General features: G+C 51.5%; 1 protein-coding gene across 13 annotated transcripts in view; it reads left to right on the plus strand.

Annotated features, from left to right (window-relative positions):
• The window catches only part of LOC106576657 (ELKS/Rab6-interacting/CAST family member 1), a 549,430-nt gene that overhangs the window by 142,177 nt on the left and 394,753 nt on the right, over positions 1-12,500 (plus strand). For 7 of the 13 annotated variants that reach the window (XM_082977939.1, XM_082977941.1, XM_082977940.1 and 4 more), the window contains 2 exons: positions 5,161-5,298; positions 10,930-11,268. In XM_082977939.1, the coding sequence (XP_082834065.1) occupies positions 5,161-5,298; positions 10,930-11,268 (477 nt within the window). The remainder of the gene's footprint in view (positions 1-5,160; positions 5,299-10,929; positions 11,269-12,500) is intronic. The other 6 variants (XM_082977944.1, XM_082977945.1, XM_082977946.1 and 3 more) reach the window with 1 other exon arrangement.

Below are 12,500 nucleotides of genomic sequence, written 5' to 3' on the forward strand. Positions count from 1 at the left end.
ATAGAGGGAGATAAAGACTGAGAAAGAGAGGGAGAGGAGGATAGAAGGAGATAAAGACTGAGAAAGAGAGGGAGAGGAGGATAGAGGGAGATAAAGACTGAGAAAGAGAGGGAGAGGAGGGTAGAAGGAGATAAAGACTGAGAAAGAGAGGGAGAGGAGGGTAGAAGGAGATAAAGACTGAGAAAGAGAGGGAGAGGAGGATAGAGGGAGATAAAGACTGAGAAAGAGAGGGAGAGGAGGGTAGAGGGAGATAAAGACTGAGAAAGAGAGGGAGAGGAGGATAGAAGGAGATAAAGACTGAGAAAGAGAGGGAGAGGAGGATAGAAGGAGTTAAAGACTGAGAAAGAGAGGGAGAGGAGGATAGGAGATAAAGACTGAGAAAGAGAGGGAGAGGAGGATAGAAGGAGATAAAGACTGAGAAAGAGAGGGAGAGGAGGCTAGAAGGAGATAAAGACTGAGAAAGAGAGGGAGAGGAGGATAGAAGGAGATAAAGACTGAGAAAGAGAGGGAGAGGAGGATAGAAGGAGATAAAGACTGAGAAAGAGAGGGAGAGGAGGATAGAAGGAGATAAAGACTGAGAAAGAGAGGGAGAGGAGGATAGAAGGAGATAAAGACTGAGAAAGAGAGGGAGAGGAGGATAGAAGGAGATAAAGACTGAGAAAGAGAGGGAGAGGAGGATAGAGGGAGATAAAGACTGAGAAAGAGAGGGAGAGGAGGATAGAGGGAGATAAAGACTGAGAAAGAGAGGGAGATATCACTCTTCGTGGCTAGTCGTCTGTTCTGTAGACTATTGTCCCAATAGCCTTTGGGTGGTCTCCCTTCCATTCCCGGCCTGAGTGTCTTTCCCAGACTCACACATACGGGTACATTAGTATCCCAAGCCACCTGAGCCCTCCCCTCAAATGGGTCCCTCTTCTAGAGCCCAGAGATCTAAACAGTCTAACAGAGGAGAAGATTGAGATATTAGCATATTGTTTAGATCTTCATGAGCCATGCTGCGGGTTAGGGATGCTGCAGGGTTGGGGATGCTGTGGGGTTAGGGATGCTGTGGGGTTGGGGATGCTACGGGTTAGGGATGCTGCAGGGTTGGGGATGCTGTGGGGTTAGGGATGCTGCGGGGTTAGGGATGCTGCAGGGTTGGGGATGCTGAGGGGTTAGGATGCTGCGGGGTTAGGGATGCTGCGGGGTTGGAGATGCTGCGGGGTTGGAGATGCTGCGGGGTTAGGAATGCTGCGGGGTTGGGGATGCTGCGGGGTTGGGATGCTGCGGGGTTGGGGATGCTGCGGGGTTGGGGATGCTGCGGGGTTAGGGATGCTGCGGGTTAGGGATGCTGGGGGATGCTGCGGGGTTGGGGATGCTGCAGGGTTGGGATGCTGGGGGTTGGGGATGCTGCGGGGTTGGGGATGCTGCGAGGTTGGGGATGCTGCGGGTTAGGGATGCTGCTGGGTTTGGGATGCTGCGGGGTTGGGGATGCTGCGGGGTTAGGGATGCTGCGGGTTGAGGATGCTGCGGGGTTGGGGATGCTGCGGGGTTAGGGATGCTGGGGGGTTGGGGATGCTGCGGGGTTGGGGATGCTGCGGGGTTGGGGATGCTGGGGGGTTGGGATGCTGCGGGGTTGGGGATGCTGCGGGGTTGGGGATGCTGCGGGGTTGGGGATGCTGTGGGGTTGGGGATGCTGGGGGTTGGGGATGCTGCGGGGTTAGGGATGCTGCGGGGTTGGGGATGCTGCGGGTTGGGGATGCTGCGGGGTTGGGGATGCTGCGGGGTTAGGGATGCTGGGGGGTTGGGGATGCTGCGGGTTGGGGATGCTGCGGGGTTGGGGATGCTGCGGGGTTGGGGATGCTGCGGGGTTGGGGATGCTGCGGGGTTGGGGATGCTGCGGGGTTGGGGATGCTGTGGGGTTGGGGATGCTGGGGGGTTGGGGATGCTGCGGGGTTAGGGATGCTGTGGGGTTGGGGATGCTGCGGGGTTAGGGATGCTGCGGGGTTGGGGATGCTGGGGGGTTGGGGATGCTGCGGGGTTAGGGATGCTGTGGGGTTGGGGATGCTGCGGGGTTAGGGATGCTGCGGGGTTGGGGATGCTGGGGGGTTGGGGATGCTGCGGGGTTAGGGATGCTGCGGGGTTGGGGATGCTGCGGGGTTAGGGATGCTGCGGGGTTAGGGATGCTGCGGGGTTGGGGATGCTGCGGGGTTAGGGATGCTGCGGGGTTGGGAGCCTTCAGGCTGATTTGGAGTGGATCATACACCAGCCTTCCCTCCAGACTTCTGATTGGATGAGCCAGTGGACAGCTCATTGCCATGGTCACCGACTTTGACCTGACTTTGACAGATAAGAAAAGAGATGAAGTCGTCAAACTGCCTCAGAGAAACAAAACACTTTCATATTTAGACGCTGAATAATGCATTTTATATTTGTGATTAACAGCAATTAACTATATTTATGGTGTGATTAGTTTTTGTACTTTGGTTCTCACCCCCTCAATTATTTCAGAGTGAGCGAGAGAGAGAGAGAGAGGAGGGAGAGAGACAGAGAGAGAATGGGAGAGAGAGAATGGGAGAGGGAAAGAGAGAATGGGAGAGAGAGATAGAGAGAATGGGAGAGAGAAAGAGAGAATGGGAGAGAGAAAGAGAGAATGGGAGAGAGAGAAAGAGAGAATGGGAGAGAGAGAGAGGGGGGAGGGAGAGATAGAATGGGAGAGAGAAAGAGAGAATGGGAGAGGGAAAGAGAGGGGAGGGAGAGAGGACATTCATACGTGAGGTGATATATTGACACCAGTTTATGGTGATAGACAGAATATTACAGGTATTAATCAAATCAGTCTGTGTATAATTAAATGTGAAATAGGAGAAAGAAACAGACAGTCTCTTCATTGAGCTGTCTCTGATGATGAATGAATATGTGTGTGTGTGTGTGTGTAAGAGAGGGAGAGACAGATATAGATTCAGTGTGTGTGTGTGTGTGTCGTGTGCTCTCTCACATAGCCATGCCATTTATCAACCTCTCAGCTCCAGGTACTAAAGCCACCTTTCACAGCCAGATAAGAAAAGTTGACAATGGAAATTAAACACTGTTTTATTCAAGCCTCAATTTTTTGTGGAAAGTGGAAATAATGAATTCAGTTTACTGGTAAACGTTGACAGTTTCCAGTAATATACCTTCCCTTTGCAACTCTATTCAGGAAACATCGCTCTGCGGTGGAAAATCTGAATGGCCACTGTGTGTTCTCTGGAAAAACTGTTCTGTTGTGTTCTGTCCTGTTCTGTTGTGTCTGTTGTGTTGTGTTCTGTCTGTTCTGTTGTGTTCTGTCTGTTGTGTTGGGTTCTGTCTGTTGTCTTCTGTCTGTCGTGTTGGGTTCTGTCTGTCGTGTCGTGTTCTGTCTGTTCTGTCTGTTGTGTTGTGTTCTGTCTGTTCTGTTGTGTTCTGTTCTGTTGTGTTGTGTCTGTTGGGTTATGTCTGTCGTGTTGTGTCTGCTGTGTTGTGTCTGTTGTGTTCTGTCTGTTGTGTTGTGTTCTGTTCTGTCGTGTTGTGTTCTGTCTGTCGTGTTCTGTCTGTCGTGTTGTGTCTGTTGTGTTCTGTCAGTTGTCTTCTGTCAGTTCTGTTGTGTTCTGTCGTGTTCTGTCTGTGTCTGTTCTGTTCTGTCTGTTGTGTTCTGTCTGTTGTGTCCTGTCTGTTGTGTTGTGTTCTGTCTGTCTGTTGTGTTCTGTCTGTTGTGTTGTGTCTGTTGTGTTCTGTCTGTTGTGTTTGTTCTGTCTGTTGTGTTGTGTTGTGTAGTGTCTGTTGTGTTGTTGTTCTGTTGTGTCTGTTGTGTTATGTCTGTTGTGTTCTGTTGTGTTTCTGTCTGTTGTGTTGTGTTCTGTCTGTTGTGTTCTGTTGTGTCCTGTCTGTTCTGTTGTGTCTGTTCTGTTGTGTTCTGTCTGTTGTGTTGTGTTGTGTTCTGTCTGTTGTGTTGTGTCTGTTGTTGTGTTGTGTTCTGTCTGTTGTGTTCTGTCTGTTGTGTTGTGTTCTGTTCTGTCTGTTGTGTTCTGTCTGTTGTGTTGTGTTGTGTCTGTTGTGTTGTGTTCTGTTGTGTTGGGTTATGTCTGTTGTGTTCTGTTGTGTTCTGGCTGTTGTGTTGTGTTCTGTCTGTTGTGTTGTGTTGTGTTTGTCTGTTGTGTTGTGTCTGTCTGTTGTGTTGTGTTCTGTCTGTTGTGTTGTGTTGTGTTCTGTCTGTTGTGTTGGGTTCTGTCTGTTGTGTTTGTCCTGTCTGTTGTGTTGTGTTCTGTCTGTGTGTTGTGTTGTGTTCTGTCTGTTGTGTTGTGTTGTGTCTGTTGTGTTGTGTCTGTTGTGTTCTGTCTGTTGTGTCCTGTCTGTTGTGTTGTGTTCTGTCTGTTGTGTTGTTGTTCTGTCTGTTCTGTTGTGTTGTGTCTGTTGTGTTCTGTCTGTTGTGTTGTGTTCTGTCTGTTGTGTTCTGTCGTGTTCTGTCTGTTGTGTTATGTCTGTTCTGTTCTGTCTGTTGTGTTGTGTTCTGTTCTGTTTGTTCGTTCTACATTGAACATGCTTCTCTGTCTTTGTTTGTCCTGTGTGTGTGTGTGTGTGTGTGTGTGTGTGTGTGTGTGTGTGTGTGTGTGTGTGTGTGTGTGTGTGTGTGTGTGTGTGCGCGTGTGTGTGTCACTCAAGCAAGAGCTTATGTGTGTGTTTTCTGCTGACTCACAATGCTCTCTCTCCCTCCCTCATCCATTCTCCCTCCCTCCCTCTCCCTCTCCCTCCCTCATCCATTCTCCCTCCCTCCCTCTCCCTCCCTCATCCATTCTCTCTCCCTTCCTCCCCTCTCCCTCCCTCATCCATTCTCCCTCCCTCCCTCTCCCTCCCTCATCCATTCTCCCTCCCTCTCCCTCTCCCTCCCTCATCCGTTCTCCCTCCCTCTCCCTCTCCCTCCCTCATCCATTCTCCCTCCCTCCCTCCCTCCCTCCCTCCCTCCCTCCCTCCCTCCCTCCCTCCCTCCCTCCCTCCCTCTCCCTCCCTCTCCCTCCCTCATCCGTTCTCCTCCCTCCCTCTCCCTCTCCCTCCCTCCCTCCCTCCCTCCCTCCCTCCCTCCCTCCCTCCCTCCTCTCCTTCCCTCATCCTTTCACCCCCCCTCCTCCTTCCCTTCCTCCCTCCTTTCCTGTCTGTCCCTCTGTTCAGATTGAGAATCTGCAGGAGCAGCTGAGAGACAAGGAGAAACAGATGAGTAGTTTGAAGGACAGAGTCAGGTCTCTCCAGACAGACACCTCTAACACTGACACAGCTCTCACCACCCTGGAAGAAGCACTGGCTGAGAAGGTATATATTATACAAACACACACACACACACACACACACACACACACACACACACACACACACACACACACACACACACACACACACACACACACACACACACACACACACACACACACACACAAGCTTTGGGGCTCCCGAGTGGCGCAGAGGTCTAAGGCACTGCATCTCAGTGCTAGAGGTGTCACTACAGACACCCTGGTTCGATCCCGGGCTGTATCACAACCGGCCGTGATTGGGAGTCCCATAGGGTGGCGCACAATTGGCCCAGCTTTGTCCAGGTTAGGGAGGGTTTGGCCGGGATAGGCCGTCCAGGTTAGGGAGGGTTTGGCCTGGATAGGCTGTCCAGGTTAGGGAGGGTTTGGCCTGGGTAGGCCGTCCAGGTTAGGAGGGTTTGGCCTGGGTAGGCCGTCCAGGTTAGGGAGGGTTTGGCCTGGATAGGCCGTCCAGGTTAGGGAGAATTTGGCCTGGATAGGCCGTCCAGGTTAGGGAGAATTTGGCCTGGATAGGCCGTCCAGGTTAGGGAGGGTTTGGCCTGGATAGGCTGTCCAGGTTAGGGAGGGTTTGGCCTGGATAGGCTGTCCAGGTTAGGGAGGGTCTGGCCTGGATAGGCCGTCCAGGTTAGGGAGGGTCTGGCCTGGATAGGCCGTCCAGGTTATGGAGGGTTTGGCCTGGATAGGCTGTCCAGGTTAGGGAGGGTCTGGCCTGGATAGGCCGTCCAGGTTAGGGAGGGTCTGGCCTGGATAGGCCGTCCAGGTTAGGGAGGGTCTGGCCTGGATAGGCCGTCCAGGTTAGGGAGGGTCTGGCCTGGATAGGCCGTCCAGGTTATGGAGGGTTTGGCCTGGATAGGCCGTCCAGGTTAGGGAGGGTTTGGCCTGGATAGGCCGTCCAGGTTAGGGAGGGTCTGGCCTGGATAGGCCGTCATTGTAAAATTAGAATTTGTGGTCTATGAAAATAAAAGCTGTGGTTTAGTTGTGGTGACTGAGCTATGAGAATGACGCTGTAACACACAGCAGCACAGCTACACTACTACACTACAACACTACTACACTACTACACTACAACACTACTACACTACTACACCACTACACTACAACACTACCACACTACTACACTACCACACCCACTACACTACTACACTACCACACTACTACACTACCACACTACTACACAACACACTACCACACTACTACACTACCACACTACACTACTACACTACCACACTACTACACAACACACTACCACACTACCACACAACACTACCACACTACTACACTACTACACCACACTACTATACTACTACACTACCACACTACTACACTACCACACTACTACACTACTACCCTCCTTCTTTCCCTCCCTCCCTCCCTCCCTCCCCGTCCTTCCTTCCCTCCCTCCCTCCTTCCCCCCTCCCTCCCTCCCTCCCTCCCTCCCTACCCCCTCCCTCCCTCCCTACCCCTCCCTCCCTCCCTCCTTCCCTCCCTCCTTCCCCCTCCCTCTCCCCTCTCCCCCTCCCTCCCTCCTTTTAGGATTTAGAGTATTTCTTTCTTGAGTCAGAGTTGTGTTATTATGGAGAACCGCTCACACGTTATAGCTCTGGGTTGTTCTCCCCCCCCTCTCTCTCTTTCTCTCTCCCCCTCCCCCTCTCTCTCCCTATCTCTCCTCTCCTCTCTACCTCTCCCCTCTCTTTCTTCCTCACCCTCTCTCCGTCTCTATCCCTCTCACCCTCTCTCTCTCCATCTCACCCTGTCTCTCCCTCTCCATCTCTCTCCCTCTCTCTCACTTTGTCTCACCCTCTCTCCATCTCACCCTCTCTCTCCCTCTATCTCTGTCTCTCTCTCTGTCTCTCTCTCTCCCTCTCTGTCCTCTCTCTCTCCCTCTCTCTCCCCCTCTCTGTCTCTCTCTCTCCCCCTCTCTCTCGCTCTCTCTCTCTCTCTCCCTCTCTCTCTCTCTCTCTCCCTCTCACACATATTATAATGGTAGGGTGTTCACCTCTGAGTGCCTCAAGCTGAATGCACCAGAATTAGACCTGATTCATTTCAGAGTGTTTTAATAGAGGAGTTGTAAATGAATTGACAGTTTCTGAAAACACAGTGTTGTGGTAAAGGCCTTGCTGCGATGCAGAGCTTGGTTGAGGTGGTGTGAGATGAACAGAGCCAACCGTTGGTCTCCCAGTATGTGGTGTGTGTTGTTCTGACTGGCTGTGAAGGTTGAACACTCTGCCAGACACTGTTCTACTTGTGATATAAGGAGTGTGAGAAAGTTCAAGCGCCAGTTAAACTTTGATGGACTGTGTGTGAGGCGATGAATGAGGAAAAACATACTTATTATTAAACAACAAGTGGTTATTATTAGTTTAATATTACGTAATAATAGCCATTCAAATATAGCAATATCCACTAGATTATTTTCCAGGCCAGGTGTAATGTCCCTCAAAACAACATTCAGACCCTGTTGTCAATAGAAACCAATAGAAGAGGAACTCTTAGGCAGGGCGGCCCACCTCACCTTTACAGTCATGGGGAATCCAATTGGTAGTTCTTGTCTCATCACTGCAACTCCCGTGGGGACTCGGGAGAGGCGAAGGTCGAGAGCCGTGCGTCCTCCGAAACACGACCCAGCCAAGCCGCACTGCTTCTTCACACAATGACTGCTTAACCAGGAAGCCAGCCGCACCAATGTGTCAGAGGAAACACTGTACACCTGGCGACCGTGTCAGCGTGCATTACACCCCGGCCCGCCACAGGAGTCACTAGACCGCAATGGGACAAGGACATCCCTGCCGGCCAAACCCTCTCCTAACCCAAACGACGCTGGGCTAAACCCTCCCCCTAACCTGGACGAACGCTGGGCCAAACCCTCCCCTAACCTGGATGACGCTGGGCTAAACCCTCCCCTAACCTGGACGACGCTGGGCCAAACCCTCCCCTAACCTGGACGACGCTGGGCTAAACCCTCCCCTAACCTGGACGACGCTGGGCCTAAACCCTCCCCTAACCTGGATGACGCTGGGCTAAACCCTCCCCTAACCTGGACGACGCTGGGCCAAACCCTCCCCTAACCTGGACGACGCTGGGCCAAACCCTCCCCTAACCTGGACGACGCTGGGCCAAACCCTCCCCTAACCTGGACGACGCTGGGCCAAACCCTCCCCCAACCTGGACGACGCTGGGCCAAACCCTCCCCTAACCTGGACGACGCTGGGCCAAACCCTCCCCTAACCTGGACGACGCTGGGCCAAACCCTCCCCCAACCTGGACGACGCTGGGCCAAACCCTCCCCTAACCTGGACGACGCTGGGCTAAACCCTCCCCTAACCTGGACGACGCTGGGCTAAACCCTCCCTATCCTGAACGACGCTGGGCTAAACCCTCCCCTAACCTGGACGACGCTGGGCTAAACCCTCCCCTAACCCAGGATCTCTAGTGGCAGAAGTAGCACTGTGATGCAGTGTCTTAGACCACTGAGACAGAGCCTGGACTCTAACCCAGGATCTCTAATGGCAGAAGTAGCACTGTGATGCAGTGTCTTAGACCACTGAGACAGAGCCTGGACTCTAACCCAGGATCTCTAATGGCAGAACTAGCACTGCGATGCAGTGTCTTAGACCACTGAGACAGAGCCTGGACTCTAACCCAGGATCTCTAATGGCAGAACTAGCACTGCGATGCAGTGTCTTAGACCACTGAGACAGAGCCTGGACTCTAACCCAGGATCTCTAATGGCAGAACTAGCACTGTGATGCAGTGTCTTAGACCACTGAGACAGAGCCTGGACTCTAACCCAGGATCTCTAATGGCAGAAGTAGCACTGTGATGCAGTGTCTTAGACCACTGAGACAGAGCCTGGACTCTAACCCAGGATCTCTAATGGCAGAAGTAGCACTGTGATGCAGTGTCTTAGTCCACTGAGACAGAGGCTGGACTCTAACCCAGGATCTCTAATGGCAGAACTAGCACTGTGATGCAGTGTCTTAGACCACTGAGACAGAGCCTGGACTCTAACCCAGGATCTCTAATGGCAGAAGTAGCACTGCGATGCAGTGTCTTAGACCACTGAGACAGAGCCTGGACTCTAACCCAGGATCTCTAATGGCAGAAGTAGCACTGTGATGCAGTGTCTTAGACCACTGAGACAGAGCCTGGACTCTAACCCAGGATCTCTAATGGCAGAACTAGCACTGTGATGCAGTGTCTTAGACCACTGAGACAGAGCCTGGACTCTAACCCAGGATCTCTAATGGCAGAACTAGCACTGTGATGCAGTGTCTTAGACCACTGAGACAGAGCCTGGACTCTAACCCAGGATCTCTAATGGCAGAAGTAGCACTGTGATGCAGTGTCTTAGACCACTGAGACAGAGCCTGGACTCTAACCCAGGATCTCTAATGGCAGAAGTAGCACTGTGATGCAGTGTCTTAGACCACTGAGACAGAGCCTGGACTCTAACCCAGGATCTCTAATGGCAGAAGTAGCACTGTGATGCAGTGTCTTAGACCACTGAGACAGAGCCCTGGACTCTAACCCCAGGATCTCTAATGGCAGAACTAGCACTGTGATGCAGTGTCTTAGACCACTGAGACAGAGCCTGGACTCTAACCCAGGATCTCTAATGGCAGAAGTAGCACTGCGATGCAGTGTCTTAGACCACTGAGACAGAGCCTGGACTCTAACCCAGGATCTCTAATGGCAGAACTAGCACTGCGATGCAGTGTCTTAGTCCACTGAGACAGAGCCTGGACTCTAACCCAGGATCTCTAATGGCAGAAGTAGCACTGTGATGCAGTGTCTTAGACCACTGAGACAGACCCTGGACTCTAACCCAGGATCTCTAATGGCAGAACTAGCACTGTGATGCAGTGTCTTAGACCACTGAGACAGAGCCTGGACTCTAACCCAGGATCTCTAATGGCAGAAGTAGCACTGTGATGCAGTGTCTTAGACCACTGAGACAGAGCCTGGACTCTAACCCAGGATCTCTAATGGCAGAAGTAGCACTGTGATGCAGTGTCTTAGACCACTGAGACAGAGCCTGGACTCTAACCCAGGATCTCTAGTGGCACAGAGTAGCACTGTGATGCAGTGTCTTAGACCACTGAGACAGAGCCTGGACTCTAACCCAGGATCTCTAATGGCAGAAGTAGCACTGTGATGCAGTGTCTTAGACCACTGAGACAGAGCCTGGACTCTAACCCAGGATCTCTAATGGCAGAAGTAGCACTGTGATGCAGTGTCTTAGACCACTGAGACAGAGCCTGGACTCTAACCCAGGATCTCTAATGGCAGAACTAGCACTGTGATGCAGTGTCTTAGACCACTGAGACAGAGCCTGGACTCTAACCCAGGATCTCTAATGGCAGAAGTAGCACTGTGATGCAGTGTCTTAGACCACTGAGACAGAGCCTGGACTCTAACCCAGGATCTCTAATGGCAGAAGTAGCACTGTGATGCAGTGTCTTAGACCACTGAGACAGAGCCTGGACTCTAACCCAGGATCTCTAATGGCAGAACTAGCACTGTGATGCAGTGTCTTAGACCACTGCGCCACTCGGGAGGTCCTGACCCCTGTTTCTAACAAGCCGTTCCTCTACAGGTGAGTATGTGTGAATTAACCCTCTGACCCTCTCTGTAGGAGCGTATCATTGAGCGTCTGAAGGAGCAGAGAGACAGAGACGACAGAGAGAAGACAGAAGACATCGAGTCCAACAAGAAAGAACTGAAGGAGCTCAGAGAGAAACTCACTCTATTGCAGGGAGACCTGTCTGATCGAGAGGTGAGCTACAATGACCAGACAGGCACCATACTCAGTCTATTGCAGGGAGACCTGTCTGATCGAGAGGTGAGCTACAATGACCAGACAGGCACCATACTCAGTCTATTGCAGGGAGACCTGTCTGATCGAGAGGTGAGCTACAATGACCAGACAGGCACCATACTCAGTCTATTGCAGGGAGACCTGTCTGATCGAGAGGTGAGCTACAATGACCAGACAGGGATAACACAATTGTCACGTCCTGACCAGTATAAGGGTTAATTGTTATGGTAGTTTGGTCAGGACATGGCAGAGGGTATTTGTTTTATGTGGTTCGGGGTGGTGTTTTTGCAGAAGGGCGTTTGATTTATTATTTCCGGGTTTTGGTTTATGTTCTATGTTTATGTATTTCTATGTTTAGTCTAGTGAGTGTATTTCTATGTTAGGTTAATGGGGGTTTGGGACTCTCAATTGGAGGCAGGTGCTTCCTCGTTGCCTCTGATTGAGAGTCCTATATATGGGTAATTGTTTGGTGTAGGTCTTGTGGGAGATTGTTTCTTGTCTAGCGTGTGTGAGCCTGAGAAGACTGTTTGTTGATTGTGAGTTCGTGTTGTTATTTTGGTGTTCATTTTGAGTCTAATAAAAGTTCAAGATGAGCAACCACATACCTGCTGCATTTTGGTCCTCCTTTCCCGACGACAACCGTGACAACAATGACCATACAATCATCGAACCAAGACCATATTCTGACCCCACGTTGACCCCACTCAAGCTGCCTGACCTGCAGGGTCACCTTGAATTCCAGCCAGTCATTTAGCTGAGAAATAGTCCACAGAGTATTAGACTGGATAAGTCACAGAGTCCTGAATGACAGACAGACAGCCCTGCCCAAACATCAGCAATTGACTCTCTCTCTGCCTATTGATTGACTGGGTACTGGCCTGTCCTGAGAGTGGCAGGCAGACAGAGCAGAGGAGAATACTAAGCCATGGGCGTATGTGACTGTCTGGCAGGGACAAGGCATCAGTCTGCAGGTCGGCCAGGAGCTGTCAGCCAGTCAGTCAGCTGTGGACCACTGCTGATGTTCTCAGTCTGCTGTTTGTCTCAGAGACAGAATGAACGGACAGAATGATAAAAGGAGGAGGGGATGGACCTGGGACTTTCCTCAGCAAGTGTGTGTGTGTGTGTGTGTGTGTGTGTGTGTGTGTGTGTGTGTGTGTGTGTGTGTGTGTGTGAGCAAGATAAAAGGTTCCTCTGTTGATAGCCTACCTCAAAATGTTATCTTTCTCTCTTGGGGCCCCCCCTCTCTTAGACGACCCCTAGTTCCACAGAAAACAGGCCCAACATTGAAATGATCATTCAGTACAGATGTTTGACACATGCAAGTACACACACAGGAGAGGGCAGCTGTAAATATCCTGTCATATTTTCTACTATATAATGGTACAATA

Source organism: Salmo salar, chromosome 07 (genome assembly GCF_965601325.2).
Source record: "Salmo salar chromosome 07, fSalSal1, whole genome shotgun sequence".
In the NCBI taxonomy this organism is placed as follows: Eukaryota; Metazoa; Chordata; class Actinopteri; order Salmoniformes; family Salmonidae; genus Salmo; species Salmo salar.